Source organism: Vicugna pacos, chromosome X, assembly GCF_048564905.1.
Source record: "Vicugna pacos chromosome X, VicPac4, whole genome shotgun sequence".
NCBI lineage: Eukaryota > Metazoa > Chordata > Mammalia > Artiodactyla > Camelidae > Vicugna > Vicugna pacos.
Window position 1 is genome coordinate 39,097,478 of NC_133023.1, and position 27,056 is coordinate 39,124,533.

The window sequence follows — 27,056 nt, forward strand, 5'->3', positions numbered from 1 at the left end:
TTAGAGGTTTATTAAAGCAATAAGACACATTTAATAACTGGCATAAATAATGGAAGGGGGCAGGACTGAGGGCTGGTCTAAGGGCACAACAGAGATGATTTGAGGGAGGTTGATCAGGGGGGCCTTGCCCTCCCTGCATGTTGTTAAAACGGAGGGGATGTTCACTGAGCACTGTGTCCTGGTCACAAGCTGTTCCCATCCCACATACCTGTGGTCACCATGGGGGCCTGGGGCAGCTCCTCTTTGAGGCCACCTCCTCCACTCACTTGGTCCTCAGCAACTCCTCATCACCACCACCACGAGATGCTGCATCACTAAGACTTCGAGACCCTACAGCCCAGCTCCACAGATACCCCTTACTCGTGACAGAGCCCAGGGCACTCGCCAGTTCTCACGGTCTGCCCCATGGCGCCTGCCCAGTCTTCCTTTGCCCTTATTAACGCTCTGCCGCATGGTCACACGCCTCTTTACTCTGCCCCATTCACCACTGTCACTCCCCCCGTGCCTCATCTCACTCCCAGCTTACTTCACTCTGTCCACATTTCCAACATCCACTCTGTCTGCTTAAACTATTCACTCCCACTCTCCCCGGCACTGCTCAGATTTACTTACACTCAACTGTTTCTTCGCCAGTAATTCACTCTACCAGATACTTCCATTTCTCCCTACTCTTCCCCATTCACCCCAACTCTGCCTCTCATACCCCTATTCCCACACTCACCCTTCATCACCCTAGTCTCTCTCTCGCAATTCCAGTCCATTTATCCACATCCTGCTATTCATCCCCACCCCTTCCCCTCTGGGTCCCTGCCTCACTCACCTCCACTTACCCACACAGCCCATCAGATTGACTTCTGGGTCCCAGGAAGCAGGAGTCCAAGATCAAACTGAAATGGCAAGATCTGACCCCCACCCCATCCCAGGATGACCTCTGATGGGCCTGAAACCCCAGGAATATTCTCTATCAGCAGGAAGATGAGATGTTTCATTCCTAGTGCCCTCAGGTGTCCCCTCAGCAGACTGCACCAGGAGCAAGGAAGCCAGCCCACATTCCTTCCTGAAGCTTCCTTCTCCCTGGAAGGACACTAAATTTGGCATGTCTGACTTTTGTAGTTCATAGAAAATGAGCCCACTGCTCATTTTCCTGCAGGATAATTTAGAGGCAAAAACAAGGCCTGGGAGGGCACAGGCAGGGTCTCAGGTCTGACTCACCCACCTGTTCTGTTACATCAAAACACTGAGCATGCCCAGGGTTTCCACAGCTTGATTTGCTCAGTTCCACCACCAAGATGATGGTCTCAGTGGAAACCTACAGTAGGGTGAGGGCCACATGTATGGTCATTCACACAGTGGGACCTTTCATTCTGGAGCAAAAGTGCTGTTACGTGGTCTTTGGCTGTGTCCATTAAGACCACGGCTCTCAATCTGTCTCTCCCCTTGGAAAATATGCCCAGTGGAAGTGTGACTTGTGGGGCAAGTTACCCAACCTCTCTGGATTTATGCTTTACAGCGTTTGTAAAAAGAATGCGCACACACGCACGAATGAAGTCATTTAAATCATTTTAAGATGTGGAAGGGCATCGGCAGGATTTAGTTCAGGGTATTTTCCCAGATGGCACTGTGCACACTAAGCAAGAAACGTGTTCCAGTTTCAATAATTTCAGATCGGCAGAATGCAGGTCCCAGCTGACCTGAGAATCACTTTATTTGGCACCCTCAAGACAATAATGCCAGTGTGCCTCTGGAACTGACTGGGTATCTGTTTTGTCTGATTGATGATTCAATTTATTGACTCTAAAAAAAATTAAACTCCACATTGAGCATATCTATATTAAAGGTTATGAAATCCTGCATCTAGAATCTGACTTCATTATAACAGTAATGGAACAAAATGTGTTTTAAAAGTTTTATTTTTTGAAAAGTTAATAACATCCACATAGTACAATTTTCTAAAGTTCTGAAAGGATATACAGCTGTCTCTCTCCCAATTCCTTCCCCCAAGCCACCCGCTGCCCCTTCCCTTTCCCAGAGGTAATCAGGGTTCCCAGCTTCTCGTTTATCTTTCCAGAAAGAGTTTATGTGAATACACTTGATCACGTACTTACTTACCATTTGTTCTCCTTTTTGTATACAAATGGTAGCAGATTATCCTCACTCTCCTGCAACCTTGCTTTTTTTCTCACCTAATGTTTGTGTACTGCTACACAAAGTGGTGTCCAAGTTCTCTTCATATATTTATTCATTTGTGTCTACCAAAAAGTTTGCCATAGGGACATTGCAGGATTTCAGGAGCCATGTGGAAAGCTCCCAATCTTTGCTTTCACCAGCAGTGCGTCATTGAATACCTCTATGTGTCCATCATTTTGTACATGCGTGACTATATACATTCCTAGACGGGGAACTGCTAGCTCAAAAGCCGTGTGCACTTGTGCGTTTGATGACTTTGGAATCATTCCTCATTTGAGTAAGAGTTTTTCCTGGACTTGCTGTTTGCTGGAAGTTCAGGTAGGGGAAGGAAATGGGGCTACGTTCTAGGCCAATCAGTTTTTCTAATGGGGATTCTTTTTTCCATTTTGCAGTGCTTTCAGACTTGACTTCTGCAGAGTCAGGAAACAGGGGCACCTGTTGGGTTCTTCTCAAGAACTCTCCTCTTTCCTCAGTCCCTGCCAACTGTTCCTCTCATGAATATAGACTACTTTCTGCAAATATGGCTTGCCTGAGCAATTCCTTGCTGAGGCCCTTGCCTGTCTCTCCTGAGACTCCAAATGGGTCCAGGAAACATCCTACCTCACTTGCCTGTGCCCTGTTACCACTGTTGTGTATCTCTGTGGCCTTGCACTCAGGGGATAGCCTAAAACTCGGCTGCGTCCTCGCCAGTGCTGTCTCACATCTGCAGCCTTGAGCACTCTCTCTAACCTTTGAACCCTCCTTGCACTGGTGCTTGATTTCCTCTGCTTCTGGCAGCCCCCTCTAATCGGGGTTTCGGCTGTTTCCTAATTTTGTCAGATACAGAGATTACACTTCTGCTTCTTCTTCTCCTTGTAGCTTTCGGGTGAAGACTGAGATGAAAAGGAAAAAGGCTGACTTTATGCCCCATATTTAAACCAGAGGTCAGAACACACTTTTAAAACATTTACTTACATTGACAAAACTTTCCCGCAGTGAAGGGAACTGTACCGGTGACTTACTAATGGGCAATGAGCTTGGACTTCCGGGTATGGCCTTTCCCATGGGCTTTCTTTACTGCATGTGTTCTCTGATGGACTATAAGATTTGATTTTTGGGTAAAGGCTTTCCCACATTCTGTACACTTATAGGGTTTCTCTCCAGTATGAGTTCTCTGGTGTACAGTGAACGTTGATTTCTCTCTGAAGGCTTTGCCACACTCGGTGCATGCATAGGGTTTCTCTCCTGTGTGTGTTCGCTGATGGATTATGAGCTGTGACTTCTGGCTGAAAGCTTTCCAACATACAGGACATTCATAGGGTTTCTCTCCCGTATGAATTCTCTGATGGATAATGAGTTTTGACTTTTCTCTGAAGGCTTTGCCACATTCGTTACATTTATAGGGTTTTTCTTCCGTATGCGTTCTTTGATGAATAATGAGATAGGATTTCTGGGAAAATGCTTTTTCACATTCACTGCATTCATAGGGCTTCTCTCCTGTATGACCTCTCTGGTGTAGCATGAGATAGGATTTCTGAGAGAATGCTTTCTCACATTCATTACATTCAAAGGGTTTCTCTCCTGAATGAGTTCTCTGATGTACCCCAAGGTTAGACTTTTGAGTGAAGGTTTTCCCACACACATCACATTCATAGGGTTTCTCTCCTGTATGAGTTCGCTGATGCACGATGAGGGTTGACTTCTCATTGAAAGACTTCCCACATTCAGTACATTTATGAGGTTTCTCTCCCGTATGAGTTCGTTGATGAATAATGAGAGTCGACTTATCACTGAAAGTTTTCTTACACTCATTACATTCGTGGGGTTTCTTTCCTGTATGAGTACTGTGATGTATAATTAGATCAAGCTTCTGTATGAAAGACTCCCCACATTTGGTGCATTCATAAGTTTTTTCTCCTGTGTGGGTTTTCTGATGGACAATGAGGTTTGACTTCTGGGTGAAGGCTTTGCCACATTCATTACATTCGTAAGGTTTCTCTCCTGTATGAGTCCTGTAATGGATGATGACAGTTGACTTTTCTCTAAAGGCCTTTCCACATTCTGGACACTCAAAGGGTCGCTCTCCTGTATGAGTTCTCAGGTGTATGATGAGCTGAGATTTTTGGCTAAAGGCTTTTCCACATTCAGTACATCCAAAGGGCTTCTCTCCTGTGTGAGTTCTCCAGTGCACGATGAGGTGTGACTTCTTGCTGAAGGTTTTCCTACATGCAGTACATTCAAAGGGTTTCTCTCCATTTTTAATTCTCTGATGTAGACTAAGGCCTTTCTTTTGCCTGAGGGTCTTCCCACACTCTTTATAGCCATAAGGTTTCATTCCAGGAGTTGTTTTCTCATACTCAGTATGGAAGAATAATTTTGCACATCCATTATCATGTTTCTTTTCTGCAGAGCTTCTACCAAATAAGTCTAAATTATCTACCATATGCCCAAATGACTCATGTTTATGGGGTCTTTGTATTGAAGCAACAAAGTTTGTACTGAGATGAAGTATGTTTCCAAATTCATTATAGTCATGGCCAATCTTGGTGGTAATGGCTCTCTTGTCAGGGAATCCAGCTTGCATCACATGTTTATCTTGGTCATCCTGGTGCTGTCTCTCAATTTGTTCATCAGCCTGGAAGGCTTCTTCTGGAAAGTACAATAAACCATCTTTATCCTTGGACATTATCAAATGGACCTTCTTTAGAAATGTCCTGCTGAAGGAAAGCTGATACTGTTACCTCATTTTATTGGAGAGAGAATCTTGACCATCCAATCCTGTTCTTTTACTAAACTCCTACCTGCTAGCCTTTTTGTTACCAAGAACAATCTGACCCTAACACGTCAGTCTTTCTTACCCTTACTTTTGCATCACTCTGGTGACTTACCACCCTTTATCTTCATTTATCATATGAACTCATAACTGTACCTGACTATATACTATTTCCACATAGGTAGAAATGCAACAGTGTGATTTGTGGACTCAAATCTTACAACATTATCACAAATCCACATTATCAGTAAATGAGAGAAAGATCTAGAATAATTAGCCTTACAAAAACAAAGAAACCTAAAAATTTTTGCCCAATCTTGATTCACCTTTGTATTCATCCAAGTTTGCATTCACAGTTCTTTGACACCACCTTCTGCTCCTGTCTACACTAATTTCCACTTAAAACGATGTATATTATTAACTCCAAACCCTTCCTCATGTCCCATCACCCACATAGCCCAGTCCTCCATATTTTGATATATTCAGAATCTAGATAACTTTCAAGAAGCAGTTCACTCTTTTCAAAAAAGCTGACTCTGATCTTCCTGTATATCTTTTACTTTTATTAACTTCTAAAGTAGTTGGTTATCTGTACCACTCATTTAGACAGTTAAAACTGCAAAGCCTTGCCTTAACATACCATATTTCATCAATTACAAGATGCATATTGTTCTATATTTTAATACTTCTGAATCCAAATACACCTTACAATCAGTGATGTGTCATAATTTGGTGGCAAATTTTCTTAGTGCTGTGTCTTAAAATCAGTGGTATCTTGGTCAAGACAATGTGGTAAATCCTTTTTGCCCATATACTGAATTTTAATTTTTTGTACTTTAATTTTCTTCTCACCTTTTCCTAAAATTTTATATGAAAAGTTTCAAACATACAGAAAAGTTGAAAGAAGAGTAAAATAACTACTCATATTACCACTTAGATATAATAACAACATTTGAGAGTAATACTGAATTTTAAAATGGATCATGCAGCTGTGGCTTCTCTTCCTGTGACTTCCTTTCTTTCAATAGTAAAGCACTAGTTCTTAACTGGGAGTGAAAATCAGAATCACAGGAAAAGCTTTTTTACAAAATACATTTGATGGGACCCAAGCTCCACCAAGGATCTACTGAGTCTGGACCTCTTTAAGGTGGTAAGGAGCAGCATAGCGAATGTGGCTACAGTCATAAGTTCTCTAGCCCAGGATCAAATCTCAAATCAGCCTTTTACTTGTTCTGTGACCTCAGGCATGTTATCTAATCTATCTGTATCTTACTTTCACACCTGGAAAATAGGAGCTGTAACAGTACCCACCCAAATGTATGTTGATAGGATTAAACTAATTATAACAAGGCATGCACAGCACTTCACCTGTTTACTAGAACAACTACTACTACTACTACAATAACTACTACTATTATGATTAAGAGTCACTACATTACTATAAAAAGAAATAAGGACTATCTCAGTATATTTAACATGTTCTTGAATTAACTGAAAAAAGAAGGTGAATAAAAATGTACACTGTAGGCTACCATTTTTATAAGGAAGAAAATAAAGATATATGTTTAAAATAAAAAGATGTATGTTTAAAGATATATGTTTAAATAATATTTAAATATATAAATGATGTTTAAAATAATAGCCCGCTCCTGGGCACATATCCAGAAGGAACCCTACTTCAAAAAGAATCCAATGTTCATAGCAGCATTATTTACAATAGCCAAGACACAGAAACAGCCTAAATGTCCATCGACAGATGACTGGATAAAGAAGATGTGGTATATTTATACAATGGAATACTACTCAGCCATAAAAAATGAGAACATAACGCCATTTGCAGCAACATGGATGTTCCTGGAGAATATCATTCTAAGTGAAGTAAGCCAGAAAGAGAAAGAAAAATACCATATGAGATTGCTCATATGTGGAATCTAAAAAAAAATGAACATAAATACAAAACAGAAACAGACTCATAGAAATAGAATACAAACTTGTGGTTGCGGGGGGGTGGGTGGGAAGGGACAGACTGGGAGTTTGAAATTTGTAGATACTGACAGGCATATGTAGAATAGATAAACAAGATTATACTGTATAGCACAGGGAAACATATACAAGATATTGTGGTAGCTCACAGCAAAAAAGAATGCAACAATGAATGTTCATGTATGTTCATGTATAACTGAAAAATTGTGCTCTACACTAGAAATTGATACAACATTGTAAACTGACTATAACTCAATAAAAAATGTACATTGTAGGCTACCATTTTTATAAGGAAGGAAATAAAGATTTATGTTTAAAATAACAGAGGCTCATATTATAAAAAGCAATGGAAGGATAAACCTTTAAATTTTAATAAATGGTTACCTACGGGGGGAGGAAGGAAGAGAGTAGGATGGAGAGGGTACGAGGCTGGACTTCCTTGAATATAGCTTGTTTTCTAGATTTGATTTTGGAACCAAGGTAAAAATTTTGCAAGTATTTTATATAATCATAAAGCAAAATTTGAAAATAAAAGAATTCTCTAATAACAGCAAATACCCCCTTCATCTATATCGCCTAACAACCATGCTGAAAAGTCTTGATTCTTAGTGGCACCAACATGATTACCTCAACTGATTCAACCCACTATACACATTCAGCAGTCTCAGAATAATACTGATGATACTACCATCAGATGTAAGATTAATAAATTTAAAACCTTTAAGTCCAGAACTTGATTTGGAAATATCAATTTGAATCCATGATACATTTCCTCTTAATCTTTTTTTTTACATAGTTCCTAACTACAATGAAAAGGCCTAGAAATAACTCCCTAACATCCAAATTGTGGTCACAAAACATTATTTACCACTAGAAAGAAACAAGGTTCCTTGGCGAAATGGCTGATTCCAGGGCAGAGACAGGAAATATAATTAGGGGTTTCTTTTGAGGCTGGTGATAATGTTCTTGAATTAGACAGTGGTGATGCTTGCACAATTCTATGAATATACTGGAAATCACTGAATTTGTATACTTCAAAAGAGTGAATTTTATTGTATGTGCATTATATCTTAATAAAGCTATTTTTAAAGAGATAATTAAGATGCTTTAGGAGCAAACCTGATAGGAATAACTAAACTGAATGGAATCAGGTATTTCCATCCAGAATTAAGAGTATTAGCACCTTGGCCTGCGACTAATGTGGGCCTGGCTTCAGATGAGGCACTGAGAAATGAGAACCATGGAAGTGGCAGGGCTTGGGGCTGGGGGATTGGCATTTACAAGACACCTTTATACAGGGAAATGGAGCTGTGCAGAAACTTACGGGTGAGCACCAACTTAAGGAGAATGGTCTGATGGGTTTAGGACAGGGGAGGGGATATCAGTCTTAGGTGTTCATGTCCTTATCCTCCAACATCAGAGGGCCACAGCCATTCCCAAGATATTCCTGAAAGTCCTTTCAGAGGTCCTCACCCCTGACTGACAAGCTGGGACTTCGTGTCCCCATAACCTGGGTCAATCCCACTTACCTGGAAAGCTCCAAACTGGGATTTTTCCTTCTGTCAGGCACGGCTCTTCTACCTCCAATTTGAGGATGAGATCTGGTTTGGTAATCTGCTGCCCTGCTGATGAGAAATGACAGCGATACCTCCTTTGTCCTCAGAGCCTCTGAGAAAAAGGAAGGTGGAGTTCGGGGCAGCACAAGGGACCTGTCACTTGACACAGTGGTAGTCAAGCCAATTCACCTGGGTTTTGAGTTCACAAACACCTTGTCAGGAAAGCAAAGGGGGAAAAGGAACTCTGATCCCTGGAATTCAATACCAAAGTCTTCAATCAGTTCAGAGGCCTTGCTTCAAGTTTCCAAAATTGAGAAAGGAAAGGCCTTCTGTTGGACACAGTAATCATAAACAGCAAAATTCCCTGAGGAAGCCATTCTTACCCACAGAGACCAGGTGGCTGTAGGTCTCCAGCATCACGTCTCTGTATAGGGTCTTCTGTGGAGGGTTCAGGTACTGCCACTCCTCCTGGGTGAAATCCACAGCCACATCCTCAAATGTCATGAGTCCCTGTAATTGTAAATTCTTTTATTCTCAAATGCTGACCATGAGGTAAGAAGGATGGAATGTAGGGGAACTTCTGATTGGGTTCCCAGTTCACGATGATGACTTATACATGATGCCTATCAAGTTAGTAACCTACTTTGTGGGAAGAAAAATCACAAATCACAGCAGAGACACTATTACATTAAATAATAGAAAATGTAAGACAATGTGGTATTAGCACAAGGATAGACGGATAGATAAACAGTCCAGTAGAACTAAAAAGAGAATCCAAATATGTATAAACACTTGAGTTATGGTAAAGTTGAAACTGCCAAACAGTGGGGAGAGGATGATATTTTTAAATAAATGTGGATGGGTTACCGGAAATCTATATGGGGAAAAAATGACATTTAACCCCTAACTCTCAACATGCACAAAAATCAGCTATAGGTAAATTGTAAATCTAATATGAAACGTAACACAATGAAGTGTCTGGAAAATAATATAGGAGGAAAATGTTTTCAGAGGCTTGGGGTAGGGAAAAAAATTCAAAGACAAGACATGAAAAGCACTACTCATAAAGGAAAAGACTGAAGTGCTTCAAGATTAAAACTATAATGGTAAAAAGGCAAGCTATAGATGGGGAGATTATCTGCAAATTTCATAAGTGATAAAGGGTTTGTATCTGGCACACAGAAAATAACCCCTACAAATCAAAAGAAATATACAAGCCACACAGAAAAATAGACAAGAGATGTGAATAGATACTTTGCTAAAAAAAGAAAAACATATGGATATATGTTTGATAAATATAAGAAAATGTATTCAACTCCATTAGCACTTAGGTATAATGGAAATTTAGGCCACACTGAGACATCACTAGGCACCCACCAGAAATGTTATAATTAAGCAGACTGAAGTACCATAAGATTGTGTCGAAATGGGAACTCTCACACACTGTGAGTTAGGAATGTAAAAACTGGTACAAGTGCTTGGCGAAACAGTTCAGCATTATTTACTAAAGTTAATGACTTGCAAACACTATGGCCCAGCAATTCTACTCCTAGGTACACACCTTAGAGAAAACCATGCACATGGGCTTTAGCAAACAAGTACAAGATGGTCACAGCAGCACTGTTTCTAATACTAAGTTGTGGGCAAAATCCAACTTGACAATAGAACAGGTAAATTGTGGCACAGTCTTTCAATGGAATACTATGTGGTAACAAAAAGGAATGAACTACAACTGCATATCCAACATCGATGAATCTCACAGAGATACTGATGAGCAAAAGAATCCAGACACAAGAGTACATACTGCATGATTCTATTTATACACAATAAGAGAACAAGCAAGGCTAATCCCTATTAGAAGTCAGGAGGATGGCTACCTTTGGGGCTGCTATTGGTTGGAAGAGGGCATAAAAGGGGATTTGAAAGTCCTGATTATGTTCTAATCTTGACCTGGGGGTGGTCATACAGTTTTTTCACGTTGTGATAATTCAGCAAGCTGTACACTTATAAACTGTACTTCATGTATGGTATAATTAAATGTACTTTATATCTTTCTACTTAAAAATTATTTTTGACAAGTGCAAAGGCACATCCATGGAAAATGGGAGTTCCCATTTCAACAAATAGTGTCGGGACAACTGGATATCCATATGCAAAAAAAAAAAAAAGAACTTCAATCCATACCTCCAACACATATAGAAACTCAAAATGGATCACAAACTTAATGTAACATCTAAACCTACAAAATTTTTAGAAGAAAATACAAGCGAAAATCTTTTTAACCTCAGGTTAGCCAGGTATTTCTTTGATGTGACACCAAAATTCAAAAAACATTGTTAAGAGAAAGACAAATACTGTTTAAGATATCACTTACATGTGAAGTCTTAAAAAATACAACAAACTAGTGGATATAACAGAAAAGGCACAGATGTAGAGAAGGAACTAGTGGTTACCAGTGGGGAGGGGGAAGAGGGAGGAGCAAGATGGAGGTGGAGGATTAAGAGGTACAAACTAGCAGGTATAAAATAAGCTAGAAGGATGTACTGTACAACATGGGGAATAGAGCCACTATTTTATAATAACTATACCCTAACCTTTAAAAGCTGAATCACTACATTGTATACCTGTAACACATAATGTTGTAAATCAACTATACTTCAATTTTAAAAATATGATATTGTAAAATACATAAATAAATTTTTAAAAACATATATTTTTTTTTCCAAAAGGACACTGTTAAGAGAATGAAAAGCCATGGAATGGGAGAAAATATTTACAAATCACTTATCCAACAAAGTTGCATTGAGAATATATAAAGAATTAGAACTCTCAAAACTAAAAAGAAAAAGGAAAACAGTATGGAGATTCCTCAAAAGACTAGGAATAGACTTACCATATGACCCAGGAATCCCACTCCTGGGCATATATCCAGAAGGAATCCTACTTGAAAATGACACCTGCACCCCAATGTTCATAGCAGCACTATTTACAATAGCCAAGACATGGAAACAGCCTAAATGTCCATCGACAGATGACTGGATAAAGAAGACGTGGTATATTTATACAGTGGAATACTATTCAGCCATAAAAACGACAACATAACACCATTTGTAGCAACATGGATGTTCCTGGAGAATGTCATTCTAAGTGAAGTAAGCCAGAAAGAGAAAGAAAAATACCATATGAGATCGCTCATATGTGGAATCTAAACAAAACAAACATGAATACAAAACAGAAACAGACTCATAGACATAGAATACAAACTTCTGGTTGCCAAGAGGGCAGAGGGTGGGAAGGGATAGATGGGATTTCAAAATTGTAGAATAGATAAACAAGATTATACTGTATAGCACAGGGAAATATACACAAGATCTTATGGCAGCTCACAGAGAAAAAAATGTGACAATGAATATATATATGTTCATGTATAACTGAAAAATTGTGCTCTACACTGAAATTTGACACAACATTGTAAAATGATTATAACTCAATAAAAAATGTTCAAAAAAATTCAAAGAATTGTATTAACCATATAGGATGCTCCTCTCTCTCATAATTGGAGAAACTGCATATCAGCCTATCATCATAGGTGAGTGGTTTTTAAAAAAACCTAACAATGTTGCCAGTAATGTATTATGAATATGACTATAATACTGTATGCCATTAAAACCGTATAACAATTCATTCATTAGTGCATAGGCTTGCATACCAAGAAGCAATCATACCAATTACACTAGGCTACCATAAATCAGTCATATTGCTCATTATAAATGCATGACACATTATATTCATAATTAAATGTCAATTTCTTTTTCACATTATCTTTTCATTTTTGATGTCTAGTGTTAGTATTTGTATAACAGCTATAGTGCTTTGTATCATATACGACTATACTGATGTAGGCACTGACAAACCATTCATTCATCTTGCAAACAGACAACATAAACTTACAGTGTCAATAAATATAATATACTGCTGTAAATGTATTTTCTGTTCCTTATGATTTTCTTAATAATTTTTTTTCTCTAGCTTCCTGTATTGTAAGAATACAGTATATAATACATTCAACATACAAAATGTGTTAATTAAATGTTTATGTTATTGGTAAGGTTTCCACTCAACAGCAGGCTATTAGTAAATCTGGAGGGAGTTCAAAGTCATATGCAAATTTTCAACTGTGCAGGGAGTTGGCACCACTAACCTCCACATTGTTCAAGGGTCAACTGTATTGGGAGGCAAGAGAACTGTTCTATATCTTCCCTGTGGTGGTGTCAAAACTTGCAGAATTTGTCCAGAGTTGCAGAACTGTACACTGAAGAGGGTCTGTTTTACTGTATACAGATTATACCTTTTTTATTTTAAAAAATTATTTAAAAATTAAGGAGCCTCCAGGTACTTTAGAATAACTGCACCTGTATAAATCCAAACCTCTCCACATATCCTCCAAAAAACCATACAGATTAATATGAAGAACAAATAAAATTACACATAACCTATACCTTCAGTATAACTTATAATAGAAAATAATAGCCAAGACATAGAAACAACCTAAATGTCCATCAAGAGATGACTGGATAAAGACGTTCTGGTATACTTATACAATGGGTACTACTCAGCCATAAAAAAAAAGAATGAAATAATGCCATTTGCAGCAACATGGATGGACCTGGAGATCGTTATTCTAAGTGAACTAAGCCAGAAAGAGAAAGAAAAATACCATACAATCTCTCTTATATATGGAACCTAAAAACAAGAGAAATGAACTTACTTACAAAACAGACTCAGAAACAGACACAGGAAGAAACAGACTCCGAAACAGACACAGGAAGAAACACACAAGGAAACAAACTTATGGTTATGAGGGGGTGGGGGGAAGGGGTGAAAAGGGATAAATTGGGAGTTTGAGATTTGCAGATATTAACTACTATATATAATATAGATAACAAATTTCTACTGTATAGCACAGGGAACTATATTCAATATCTTGCAGTAACCTATAATGAAAAAGAATATGAAAACGAATATATGTATATGTATGATCAAACTATTGTACTGTACACCAGAAATTGACACAACATTGTAAACTGACTATACATCAATAAAAAAATAAACTTATAATAGAAAATAGAGACTACTATAGATTTCTGATTACCTATAAGTGAAAAATAAATACCAAATTTGCTTTCAAACTACTGTCACAAACCTTTCTGCAGCATGAGAAGGGTCTGAAAAAATGGTCAAGAGAACAGAGAGGGAAGCAGAGAACCTAAGGATGAGCTGAACTCATGCTTAGAAAGAGAAAAATCCTCCATTAGTATAAAAATACTGGAAAACAGGCCAGATGGATCAGAGCACCAGCTATAAGAAAGGTGTACGGGATATAAGGTGGCAGCCACAAAAAAGCATTGCCTCTAAAGGAGCAGAAGGTAAAAAGCAAAGAAGAAGAACCGTTTGGAGATTGGGTTGTGAAGGGGAAAACCTTGAGGGGGAAATTGAAGGTCCTGTGAGACAAAGGAATGACCTAAACAAACTAAAACAAGCCAGAGCACATATGGTGGCTCCCCACAGTGCCAAGACAAAGTCATCCGTTAAGGAAACTGTACTTTCCCTCACTGACAAAAAGAAGGGCCTCTCGAAACGAGAATTGTGCAAGTCACCACAACCTCCAACACTTAAATAGGTGAAAACAAGGGGGAGGATACAGCTCAGTGATAGAACGCATGCTTAGCATACACAAGGTCCTGGGTTCAATCCCCAGTACCTCCATTAAAGATAAATAAATAAACCTAATTACCTCCCCCCAACAAAAATTAAATAGGTGAAAACAGCATCCACTCAAAGCTTCTTTAAGAACAATAGAAAATGAGAAAATACTTCAGGTCATAAGAAAGTCACCACAATGACATTCCCCCAAAATTCAAAAACAAGGAGACACCATCAGAACCAACTTTGTAAAAACTCTGAAAAACAAAAGTTTGCAGCAACCACATGGAATCAAGAAACAGGCAACTTAAAGACATCAGGAAAACTTCTCGGCATCAGCCAATGTTCCCAGTGTGGGACCCCCTCAGCCCCTAGTTCCCAAGGAAGCAGAGCAGACCAGACTCACAAGTTGGCATGTGTCTGTTCTAACCTATCAGGGGCTACTAGAAAGACAGCTGCGAGGTGGTCCTGTTTCACCTTACTCTGAACTCTGGCCCGAAAGCAGTAGGCATTGCTCCAAAAGGCTACAAGGCAAACTAACAACCCACAGATGCCCGGGGCAAAAGATTACAGTCCAGACAGACAACAGCCTGCCTAAGGTCTGAGAAGAAATGCTGGGGGAGATTCTTGGGGACATTATGACATTCAAAAGCACCCAGGTACAAGGGAATTCAGAAAGCCACATATATGCCCAGGACAAGACTCATGCTCACCAAAGACCTGAGAAGACTAACTGCTCTAATTCTTCCTGAGCATAGAAGAAGGAAGGCTTACAAATTGTTACGTGAATTGAGTATAAATTTGACACATAAACTCATTTAAGATTGTACAAAATAAGAAAATGCAGACTAAACTCACTTATGATCAACAGTCCAAAAATCCTAAATAAAGTAGAGCTGACCCTTAAACAACAAGGGGGTTAATCCACGTATAACTTAGAGTCAGCCCTCCATATCAGTGGTTCTTCCACATCTGTGGATTCAACCAAACATGGGCTGTATAGTACTGCAGTATTTACTATTGAAAACCATCTGCAGATAAGAGGACCCACACAGTTCAAACTCATGTTGTTCAACGGTCAACTGTATAACCAGATAGAATAGATCCACATTAAGACAATAATATTTAATGACCAATTAAAATATATTCCAGGCATACAATGATAGTTTTATATAGAAGATTAATTAACATAAATCACCATTAAGTAGACCCAAAGAGAAAACATATATGCTTAATATAATTAATATAAGAAATGCTGATACAAAAATATTGAAACCTGATTTAAAAAAATTAAAGATTAGAATAGATGGCAATTTCCTTAAAATAACCAGATGTAAAAGGCAAACTGGAATGGAAGAATGGAAGGAAAGAAGAAAGGATGAACAGAAGGATGGACTCAAATGGAAGGAAGGAAGGAAGGAAGGAAGGAAGGAAGGAAGTTTTGCACAGCGGTCTTGGTTCACCATGGATAGCGTAATGATGTATTTTAGGGTAGGGGCTGGCCACACCAGAAAGACCAACCACATGATTCGGGGGTGGGGGGGTTGGGTCACTCCCAGAGGTGCTGGAGACAGACAGCAGCCACAATGACAATCATGTCTATAAAATGAAGCCCTAATAAAAACCCTGAGCATCAAGGCTCACGAGAGCTTCCCTGGTTGACAGAACTCAATACATACTATCACACATCAATGCCAATCACACAAAGTCATGCATCCTGACTCCATGAGGAGATAAAAATGGAAACTCCATGTTTGGTACTTTCTGAGATCCTGCCCTATGCACTTCCTCCCTTGGCAGATTCCAATCTGAGTCCTCTCCCTGTAACAAGCCATAACCATGAGTTTAGCAGCTTTCAACAAGTACTGGGAGTCCCTCCAGTGAATTAGCAAACCTAAGGGTGGTCTTGGGGACCCCCAAACTTGCAACTGGTGTAAGAACTGAGGGTGGTCTCTTATTGGGACAGTCCCCTCTAACTTCAGAGTTGTCAAACTCTTCATAGAAAGAATGACACAAAGTCACAAAGATGCAGTTATCCCTAAATTAATTTATAAATTTAATGTGATCCCAATAAAAAAGCAATCTTCTTAATTGTACTAAAGGAGGTAATACTAACGATCGTATCAAAAAATAAATGTGCAAGGAAGGAGGGGATAGCTCAGGTGGTAGAGCACATGCTTAGCATACATGAGGTCCCAGGTTCAATCCCCAGTACCTCCTCTAAAAATAAACAAGCCTAGCTACCTCCTCCACCCCTCTCAAAATAAAATAATTAAATAAAATAATAAATGTGCAAAAACAGTTAGAAAAACACTGGAAAAGAAAAACTGTGAGGGAGTGAGTAGCCCCGACAGATACTAGAATATACTTGGATACAGGCATGCTCTCAAAGTACAGAGTGAAAAGACCCACTTTTTAATAAATATTGCTGGGTCAACTGGAGAGCCATTTGGAAAAGGCTAAATTGGATCCATACTGCATTACATACATAAAAATATACACCAGATGGATCAAGGGGCTAAATGTAAAAAACCAAAACCAAAGTACTAGAGGGAAGTGTGGGTGAATGTCCATATAACGTGGATATAGGGAAAGACTTTCTAACTATGACTAAAAATCCAGATGTAATAAGAGATTAATAAATACAAGCACAAAAATATAAAAACATTTTGGCAAGTCCAAAGACATAAGTCCAAAAACAAATGACAAACCAGAGGGGGAAATTTGTTGAAACATATATCACAAAGATTGCTGCAACATGTATCACAGATAAAGAATGTCCTTAATATAGAAAGAACTCTTAAAAGTCAAGGGGAAAAAAAGACCAAATACCTGATAGAAAATTAGGCAAAAAACATAAGACAATTAACAAAAAAGATATACAAATGGCTCTTAAATATATTAAATTACATTTAACTTTACTCATAATAATAGAAATGGCAATTAAAACTAAAACAGAGATATCATTTCTTACCTAGAAGATTGGAAAAAAATTTAAAAGCCAGAGACCATACTCTGTGGTACAGCCATAGAGAAATAGGCACTATCATACATTGTTGGTAGGAATGTAAACCAGTATAGGCAAAATGGAACAATCTTTATAAAAGAGAATTTGGCAATATCTAATAAATTGTATTTACCCTTGACCTAGGAATGACACTTATACGAATTTATATAGAAGATATACCTGCACAAAAAGGAAACAACATATGCACAATATATTTCATTCTGGCATTATTCTTAATTGTAAAATACTGGAAAAAAACAAAATTCCCATGTACATAGGAGAATAGTTGAACAAACTGGTGCAACCCTAATGGAACACTATGCAGCTATAGAAATGAATGAGTCAGAGAAACAGAACAATACTAAAGCTCAAATATAGTCACAAGACTCAGAATAGACACAGCAACCCTGAGAAAGAAAAACAAAGCTGGAGGCACCACACTCCTTAATTTCAAACTATATTACAAAGCTATAGTAATCAAAATAATATGGTACTGGCATAAAAACAGACTCATAGATCAATGGAACAGAATAGAGGACCCAGAAATAAACCCATGCATGTATGATCAATTAATTTATCTCAAAGGAGCCAAGAATATAAAGTGGGGAAAAGATAACCTTTTCAATAAATTGTGTTGGGAAAACTGGACACATACAAAAGAATGAAAGTGGACTGCTATCTTATACTACATGCAAAAATTAACTCAAAATGGATTAAAGATTTGAACATAAAACCTGAAGCCATAAAATTCCTAGAAGAAAACATGGTTGGCAAACTCTTTTGACATTTGTCTTGGCAATGATTTTTTGGATTTGACACCAAAAGCAAAACTCAACAAAAAGGACTATATAAAAATAAAAAGCTTCTGTACAGCAAAGGAATCCATCAACAAAATGAAAAGACAACCTACCAAGTGGGAGAATACATCTGCATATCAAATAACTGATAAGGGGTTAATATCCAAAATATACAAAGAACTCACACAACTAAGTATTGAAAAAACAAACAACCCAATTAAAAAACAAGCAGAGGACCTGAATAGACATGTTTCCAAAGAAGACATACAGATGGCCTACAGACACATGAAAAGATGCTCAACATCATTAATCATCAGGGAAATGCAAATCAAAACAACAATGAGATATCACCTCACACCTGTCAGAATGGCCGTTATCAAAAAGACAATCAATAGCAAGTGTTGGCAAGGAGGTGGAGAAAAGGGAACCCTTGTACACTGTTGGTGAGAATGTAAATTCATACAGCCACTATGGAAAAATCATATAGAGGTTTCTCAAAAATTAAAAATAGAACTACCATATGATCCAGCAATTCCACTTCTCAGCATTTATTTGAAGGAAATGAAAACACTGACTCAAAAAGATATATGAACCTCCATGTTCACTGCAGCATTATTTATAATAGCCAAGATATGGAATCAACCTAAGTATCCACACACACACACACACACACACACACACACACACACACACACACACACAGGAATATTATTCAGCTATGAAAAAGAAGAAAATCTTGCCATTTGTGACAACATGGATGGAACTTTAGGGCATTATGCTAAGTGAAATAAGTCAGACAGAAAAAGAGAAATATCATATGATCTCACTTACATGTGGAATCTAAAAAAAAAACAAACCAAAACCCCCTCATACATACAAAGAACAGATTGATGGTTGCCAGAGGTAGGGGGCAGGGGGGTAGATGAAATAGTAAAGGTGGTCAAAAGGTACAAACTTCCAGTTATACAATAAATAAGTCCTGGGGATGTAACGCATAGCATGGTGTCTATAGTTAATAATACTGTATCGTATATTTGAAAGTTGCTAAGAGAATAAATCCTGACAGTTCTCATCACACATCCCTCCCTCTCTCTCTGCAGATGCACAAAGTTAAAGGCCATGTGAGGACAGTGAGAAGGCAGCTGTCTACAAGCCAAGAAGAAAGGCCTCACCAGAAATCAACCCCGATCTGGGACTTCTAAGCTCCAGAACTGTGAGAAAATAAATTTCTGTTGTTTAATCTACTTAGTTTGTGGCATTTTGTTATGGCAGCCTGAGCAGACTAATACACATTTATAGGATCTGTATGTTGAAAATTATAAAATGTTGATGAAGTAAATAAAAGAAGATCTAAATAAATGTAAAAGGATACTGTGTTCATGGATTATAAGACACAACATAAAAAAAACTACCAATTCTCCCCAAACTGATCTACAGGTATAAGTCAATTCCTATCAAAATCCTAGCAAGATCATTTTTAGATATGTAAACAAGATTATCCTAAAATTTATATATAAAGACAAGGGAACAAGAATGGCCAGACAATTTTGAAAAAGTAGAATAAGTTGGAGAAATCACGCTACCTGATTTCAAGACTTATGATAAAGCTGCAATAATGAAGACAGCGTGGTACTGGTGGAGGGTCAGATACATAGATAAACAGAACAGAGACCAGAAATAGACTCCACAAATATGGCCAACTGACTTTTGATAAAACCACAAAATCAATTCAATGGAGAAAAGATGGTCCTTTCAACAAATGGAGTTAGAACAAACAGAAATCCATTTGCAAAATTATGAACCTTGACCTAATCCTTACACCTTATATAAAAATTAATGCAAAATGGATCTTACGTCTACATGTAAACTTAAAACTATAAAACTTATAGAAGAAATAGGAGAAAATCTTCATGACATAGTGGATATTGATTTATAATAAGAAATATATTTTTGGTTTTAACTTCCCATTTCTGGCAGAGAGAAGCTCCTGAAACCCTTTAAGTTTCTTAAGTGCTAAGAGCTATAAAGGTCTCTTTTGTCATGTTAATGAGATGACTTTAGGATCCCACCTAAGGACATGGGCTGGCTGTCAGGAGAACCAACCATGTGTGTGATTAGAGGGTTGGAACTTTTGGTCCCACCCTCCAGCGTCAAGAAGGTGAGGGGCTGGAAGTTGAATCAAAAGCCAATAGCCACCCACACACCTGTGGTCAATTAATCTTTGACAAAGGAGGCAAGAACACACAATGGAGAAAAGACAGTCTCTTTAGCAAGTGGTACTGGGAAAACTGGACAGCCACATGTAAATCAATGAAGTTACACTATACAAAAAATATACTATACTCCCTCACACTATACACACAAAAATAAACTCAAAATGGCTTAAAGACTTAAACATAAGACAGGACATCATAAATCTAGAAGAAAACATAGGCAAAACATTCTCTGACATAAATCATAGCAATGTTTTCCTAGGACAGTCTACCAAGGCAATAGAAATAAAAGCAAAAATAAACAAATGGGACCTAATTAAACTTATAAGCTTTTGCACAGCAAAGGAAACCATAAACAAAATGAAAAGACCTACTACCTACTGACTGGGAGAAAATATTTGCAAATAATGTCACTGACAAGGGCTTAACTTCCAGAATATTCAAACAGCTCATATAACTCAATAACAAAAAACCAAACAACCCAATCAAAAAATGGGCAGAAGACCTAAACAGATATTTCTCCAATGAAGACATACAGATGGCCAACAGGCACATGAAAAGATGCTCAATATCGCTAATTATCAGAAATAAAAATCAAAACTACAATGAGGTTTCACCTCACACAGGTCAGAGTGGCCATCATTCAAAAGTCTACAAACAATAAATGCAGGAGAGGGCGTGGAGAAAAGGGAACCCTCCTACACTGTTGGTGGAAATGTACTTTGGTGCATCCACCATGGAAAACAGTATGGCAAGTCCTTAAGAAACAAAAACTAGAGTTACCACATGATCCAGCAACCCCACTCCTGGGCATATATCCAGAGGAAACTCTAATTTGAAAAGATACATGCACCCCAATGTTCATAGCATCACTATTTACAATAGCCAGTACATGGAAGCAACCTAAATGTCTATCAACAGATGACTGGATAAAGAAATTGTGGTGTGTGTGTAGTAGTATTCCACACAATGGAATACTACTCAGCCATAAGAAGTATGAAATGATGCCATTTGCAGCAACATAAGATTATCATCTGAAGTGAAGTAAATCAGAGAAAGACAAGTATCATATGATATCACTTATATGTGGAATCTAAAAAATGACACAAATGAACTTATTTACAAAACAGAAATAGACTTATAGACATAGAAAACAAACTTACTGTTACCAAAGAGGAAGGGGGGAGGGATGAATTAGGAGTTTGGGATTAGCAGATACAAACTACTATATACAAAATAGATAAATAACAAGGTCCTACTGTAGGACACAGGGCACTATATTCAATAGCTTGTAATAATCTATTATGAAAAAGAATATATACACATATATAAATATGTATAACTGAGTCACTGTGCTGTACACCAGAAACTAATACAACTTTTAAATCAGCTATACTTCAATTTAAAAAAAAGCCAATGGCCGATGAATTCATCAATCATGCCAAAGGCTTTGAGCCTCATGGCACACCCACAGGTGCCATGACAGTTCCTAGGATGAACATAAAAGGTCAAAAAGTGGGCAGGGGCCTGATTCCTGGAAATCCCCGCCCCTTCCCCGAAGTAGTTGGAATAATCCTCCTACTCATTAGCATATGAAATTACTGAGCCCATAAAACCTAACAACTCCACACCTCATGGTCACTCTCTATTGCCTTCTGAGACGGCCCGCACTCTGTCTATGGAGGGTGTATCTCCCTAAATAAACCTGCTTTCACTTAAAAACAATAAGAGAAACATGAAGGACTAGGCTCCGAGAGCTTCCGAACTGGTAAGCACGTGGAGGCACTAGGAGAGTGACACACCTGGGCCTGGAGAGGGTATGGAAGCTCCACACCCCTTCCCATATTCTTTGCCCTTACGCATCTGCCATCTGGATGTTCATCTGTATCCTTTATCATATCCTTTAATAAACTGGGAAGGTGTTTCCCTGAGTTCTGTGAGCTACTCTAGCAAATTAATTGACCCCAAAGAGGAGGTCACTGGAACCTCTGATCAACAGCTGGGTGGTCAGAAGCACAGGTACTAAGCACTAACCTTTGGACTGGTGTCTTATGTTGGGAGGTAGGGGCAGTCTTGTGGAACTGAGCCCTTAACCTGTGGGATCTGACACAATCTCCAGGCAGACAGCCTCAGAACTACGGTAAGCCGCAGAACAACCAGCAGGTGTCACAGAGAATCTGCTGTGGGGGAAACTTCCACACATTTGGCAACCAGAAATCTCAGAAGTGAACTGTTCCAAGTCAGAGCAAAGGAAGACTCATAGGAGGGACACAGTAGGAAAGAACGGGGTTTTTCTCTATGCAGGAGGTAGAAGACTAGAGTTTTTCCATTTCACCTAGAGTTAGGCAACCAACTCCTAGACCTGACATGGAAAGCACAATCCATAAAAGTTAGTAGTTTATAAACTGGATATTTTCAAAATTAAAAATTCTCGCTCTGTGAACCAGACTATTAAGTGAATGAAAAGACAAGCCACACACTTGGAGAAAATATTTACAAGCGACGCTATGTGACAAGACTTATGCACAGAATACATAGAGAACTCTCAAAACTCAACAGTGAGAAAACAAACAATCCAATTTAAAATGGGCAGAAGACTTGACTGGACACTTTACCAAAGAGGATATGCAAAAATAAATAAGCATACATAAAGATACTCAACATCATTAGCCATTAGGGAAATACAAAGTAAAACCATCAGTGGGGAGGGTACAGCTCAGTGGTAAAGTGTGTGCTTAGCATGCACAAGGTCCTGGGTTCAGTCCCCAGCACCTCCATTAAAAATAAATAAATAAACCTAATAACCACCTCCTAAAAAACCAAAACAAATTAAACCATCATGAGAGATCACTATAAACTAGAATAATTAAAATTTAAAATGCAGTTGACCCTTGAACAACATAGGTTTGAACTGTGAGGGTCCACTTATTTGTGGATTTTTTTTCAATAAATGCATACTACAGTACTACACGATCTGTGGTTACTTGGAACTGCAGATACAGAAGGCAGATTGTAGATGGATTTTCAACTACTAGGTGGGGGGTCAGTGCCCCTAAGCCCAGCATTGTTCAAGGGTCAACTGTACTGACAGTATCAAGTGTTGGCAAAAATGTGAAGGAACTGGAATTCTTATACATTGCTGGTGGAAATGAAAAAGAATTCAACCATTCTGCAATACCATTTGGCAGATTCTGAAAAAGTTAAACTGTGCACTTACCATATGACCCAGCAATGCTCAAATATTTACTCCAGAGAAATGAAAACGTATGTTCACACAAAAACCTGTGTGTGAATGTTTAAACACTGAAAATCATTCAAATGTCTTTCAACAGGTAAATGGATAAATAAGCTGTGGTACATCTGTACCATGGAGTGCCACTCAGCTATAAAGAAGGAAAGAACTATTGACACACACAACAACATGGCTGAATCTCCAGGGAATCATATTGAGTGAAAAAAAAATCCAATCTCAAAAGGTTACAGACTATATGATTTGACTTATATCACATTCCTGAAGTGACAAAATTCTAGAAATGGAAACAGATTAGTAGTTGCTAGGAGTCTTGGAATGGGATTGGGGTGCAGGGATGGATGGATACAGGTATAAGAGAGCAACATAAGGGATAAGAGATCCTTGGGGCAACTGTGTCTTAACCATATCAATGTGGATATCCTGGTTGTGCCATTGTACTATAATTTTGCAATATGTTATCACGGATGGAAACTGAGTAAAGGATACATGAGATCACTGTATTATTTTTACAATGGCATGTCAGTCAATTACCTCAAAAGAAATTTTAATTAAAAAAAATAAAGTTACATAATGTGTGACACTCTTGAAAAGATAAAACTCTAGTGACAGAAAAGATGTGTGGCTGCCTGAGGTTTCAGGTGGGGGAGGACAAAGGGGCAGCAGGACGCAGTTTTTTGGCATGATGAAACTCTTCTCCAGCCCATAGATTAGTTATAACAATCTACGCAGGTGTTAATATTTATCACACTGGACAACAAAATCAATTTTACTGCACACGAATTTAAAAAATAACAGTTTTTAAAGTGAAATAAAAAAGACAGTGGGCAGTGAGTGCCTGCAGGACTTTGTCTGTTGGCCAAATGAGAATCAAAAAGTCCAACTGAGAAAATCACTTCAGGGAAATCGTTTGAAAGACAAGCAAGTTCCCTAAGATATTTCATTCCCGATTCCATCTTGACATTATATCTCCAGCTCACTGAAGAATGCAATAAGAAATAGCCACAGGAAACCAGGGACTGCACCTTCGTTAGGCTATGATTGAAGACAATTCCACCATACATGTAATGATTCAGCAAAGAAATGCCTTGGAAGGCAACTGCAGGAAAACTTTACTTTCCTGAGGATTTGGTGTGTTCTCGCTCTTTGATAAATAAAATGAGTCAGATTACCTCTGCCTGCCAGAGGCTCAAAGAGAATTTTGCAACTCAACTAATATTGTCATGTGTAACTATCTGCTACACCCCAAGTCTTTCGTATGTCTACATTCTAATTTGGCCTTGCTGCTGTCTCTCATTTTCCCTAACAATTATTTACAACTAATTTTCTATTTTATGTCTGAGATTCCTTCCTGAGATCATTCATCACATGCGTGGTAAAACAAGGAGCAAATAACATACTTACCTGGGGTCCGGCCATTTCCTGCTCTTCTTGGGAAAAGGCAGAGATGAGTGAAGGTTGAGCTAAAAGAGTGGAGAAATGTAGTTTATGAGAGACCCCATCAGGCCTCCAGTGCCCAGAATTATCTGCCTAGGAATCCCCTCACACTAGCTGGGCAGAAGGCCGCTCTGTGGAAGTTTGGGCAAGCAGGTGGTTTTAACAACCATTTGTGGATTCTTGAGTCTTTTCCTCACGTCAGTATCTAACACAAAAGGTTTTTTTTTTCCTATGAATACTTGTGTACTGCCTCAGAAATTGTATTTCTAGATATTTTCCTTAAGGAAATAATGAAACATAATTTCCCTGTAAGTACCTTCATTTTAGCACTGACTTTAACAATGCCAAACTTAAACGATCCTATATGACCCATAATATGGAATTAATAAGGAAATACAAGGGATTAAATTCTATGTAGCTATTAAAAACCATATTGTATGGTACTGTATACTTATTATCTGTATAGTTTTCTGTACATATTATCTATAAATACAGGTTTTTAAAAGTTATGGAAAAAACTTTCAAGCTGAATTGCAGTAACTTTCTAAATGAAAATTGGTAGGTTATAAAACTGCAGGAACCCATTTTAAAACCATCCATTACATGTTTAAAAATTCAGACCCATTATACACATTTTTAAAAAGGTCTAAGAATGGACATTTAAATGTAGAGGGATAAAATCAGTTCCTTTTTCTTTTCTTTTCCTCTATTTTCTCATCAATCTATAGTTCAAATGTGTTACTTGTTAAATGCCCCCCCAAAATTGAACCTTAAAGCTGTTAATCCTGTGTGTTTTAAGCCTGATCGCCCCCAGACCCCCACAATGCCAGACCCTGCCCTCCCCTCCCAAGCCCCAAGCTCTGCGCGAGACCCCTAGTCAGGTGAGTTCTCTGAGGTGCCTCTTCTTCCTTTTCCTCACCTCACTGGGGCCGTCTTGCCCAGGAACCAGAAGGAAGCCTTCGGGTGCAGGTTCACTTCAGCTGGAGCATTCACACCAGGCCCCTACCTCGGGGCTTGGGCAAGGGGAGAGGGACAGAGGGAGAGGCGGGGGCGCCTAAGGAGGAGCTTAAGGGGTGCGTATGAACCCTTAGCGCAGGTCACTGTGCTGGAAAATGTGTAAAAGTCAATGTTTAATAAGCCCCATTCAACCCTGACTAGCCCCATAACTTTGTCTACCATTGAGCCCACAGACCCTCATTCACTGACCTCTCGGTCCACCATCACTCACCCCAAACCTCCCACGTCAGTGACCCCCACAAACCCGCTTCGCTCGTCCCCCAGAACTCCCCATCACTCAGCCCATCGCCCCTACCACTCGCCCCCCTCAACCTCTCTCTCGACAAGATTTTCTGCTCGCTGCAGAGGAGACCATGACAAGAACTGGCCCCGAAAAGCACTTCCGCTTTGGGACCAACTCGGGCTCCTCAGCCCACAGGGCTGCGGCGGCCCGGTGTGCGCACGCTCAGTGGGGGCTTTGAGCTCGCGTCCGCCAATAGTCAACATGGGGTCCCCTCCCGCCGGCCCGACGCGAACGCTGTGGGGCTGCGGCGCAGGCGCGGAGGGAAGATGGCCGCTCCAGTGACGTCACTGCTCTGAAGAGAAGGCCACGCCCACCGTGTCTCTTCCCCTCGAGTGCGGCCGCATAGAGCAGGTGTATCCTTTGATCTGCGGAGGCTGTCATTCCTAAGACTCCAAAGACCGGTTTCCTTATGTCAGGGAGGAGAAGTGCCCAATTAAGGAAAATGCTCGCAGTGGGAAATTTGATGTCTTGAACTTGGAGGGCAGCAGGTTTTGCAGGTATAATTGAACGGGAGGACGAGATGCGTGGCCGAATTGCTCTGCGTGCACAAAGGCTAGGAGAGAGGGAAAGGTCACTGGCTCCATCCAGTGGCTGAGCCTGGGAGTTTTCAGTCTAGCGTTTGAAGGAGGGTGTGCCGACAAACAAGAAGCTGAAGAATAAAGGGCCACCTAGGGCGTGCGCGCACACAGACACAGACACACACACACACATACACACACGGATGAAGGGGATGTGTTCAGTACTGGCTGACGGATAGCTTTCTCAGGATGGGCAGAGACGATCTCCTTTCGTTGAGGGGGACAGTTACACTGACCAAAAGGAGCCAGCCAGCCAAATATCTGAAGCAAAGAGTTTTGTGGTGGAGGGCACG

The 27,056-nt window shown here is 39.2% G+C and overlaps 1 protein-coding gene across 5 annotated transcripts; it reads right to left on the reverse strand.

The window, feature by feature from the left end:
• Nucleotides 1–1,892: 1,892 nt before the first annotated feature.
• Nucleotides 1,893–26,392, reverse strand: ZNF182 (zinc finger protein 182). 5 transcript variants are annotated; one of them, XM_015247252.3, is made up of 6 exons: nucleotides 26,215–26,392; nucleotides 25,805–25,990; nucleotides 24,853–24,911; nucleotides 8,862–8,988; nucleotides 8,452–8,547; nucleotides 1,893–4,815 (listed from the first exon to the last, which is right to left on the reverse strand). In XM_015247252.3, the coding sequence occupies exons 3-6, from the start codon at nucleotides 24,865–24,867 to the stop codon at nucleotides 3,188–3,190; spliced, it is 1,866 nt and encodes a 621-aa protein (XP_015102738.2). In that variant the 5' UTR covers nucleotides 24,868–24,911; nucleotides 25,805–25,990; nucleotides 26,215–26,392; the 3' UTR covers nucleotides 1,893–3,187. The 5 variants fall into 5 exon arrangements, with proteins under 5 accessions (XP_015102738.2, XP_031528283.2, XP_072812332.1 ...); XM_031672423.2 differs by having other exon boundaries at nucleotides 26,198–26,392; XM_072956231.1 differs by having other exon boundaries at nucleotides 1,893–4,812; nucleotides 8,452–8,544; nucleotides 25,805–26,392.
• Nucleotides 26,393–27,056: the final 664 nt, after the last annotated feature.

Excerpts from the sequence above, each read along its gene's own strand:
- ZNF182 (XM_015247252.3), bottom strand. Across the intron at positions 8,548-8,861 it reads CAGCCACCTGGTCTCTGTGG|CAGGGCAGCAGATTACCAAA; the intron begins GTAAGAATGGCT and ends ATTTCTCATCAG. Across the intron at positions 4,816-8,451 it reads CCCAGTTTGGAGCTTTCCAG|AAGAAGCCTTCCAGGCTGAT; the intron begins GTAAGTGGGATT and ends TGTACTTTCCAG.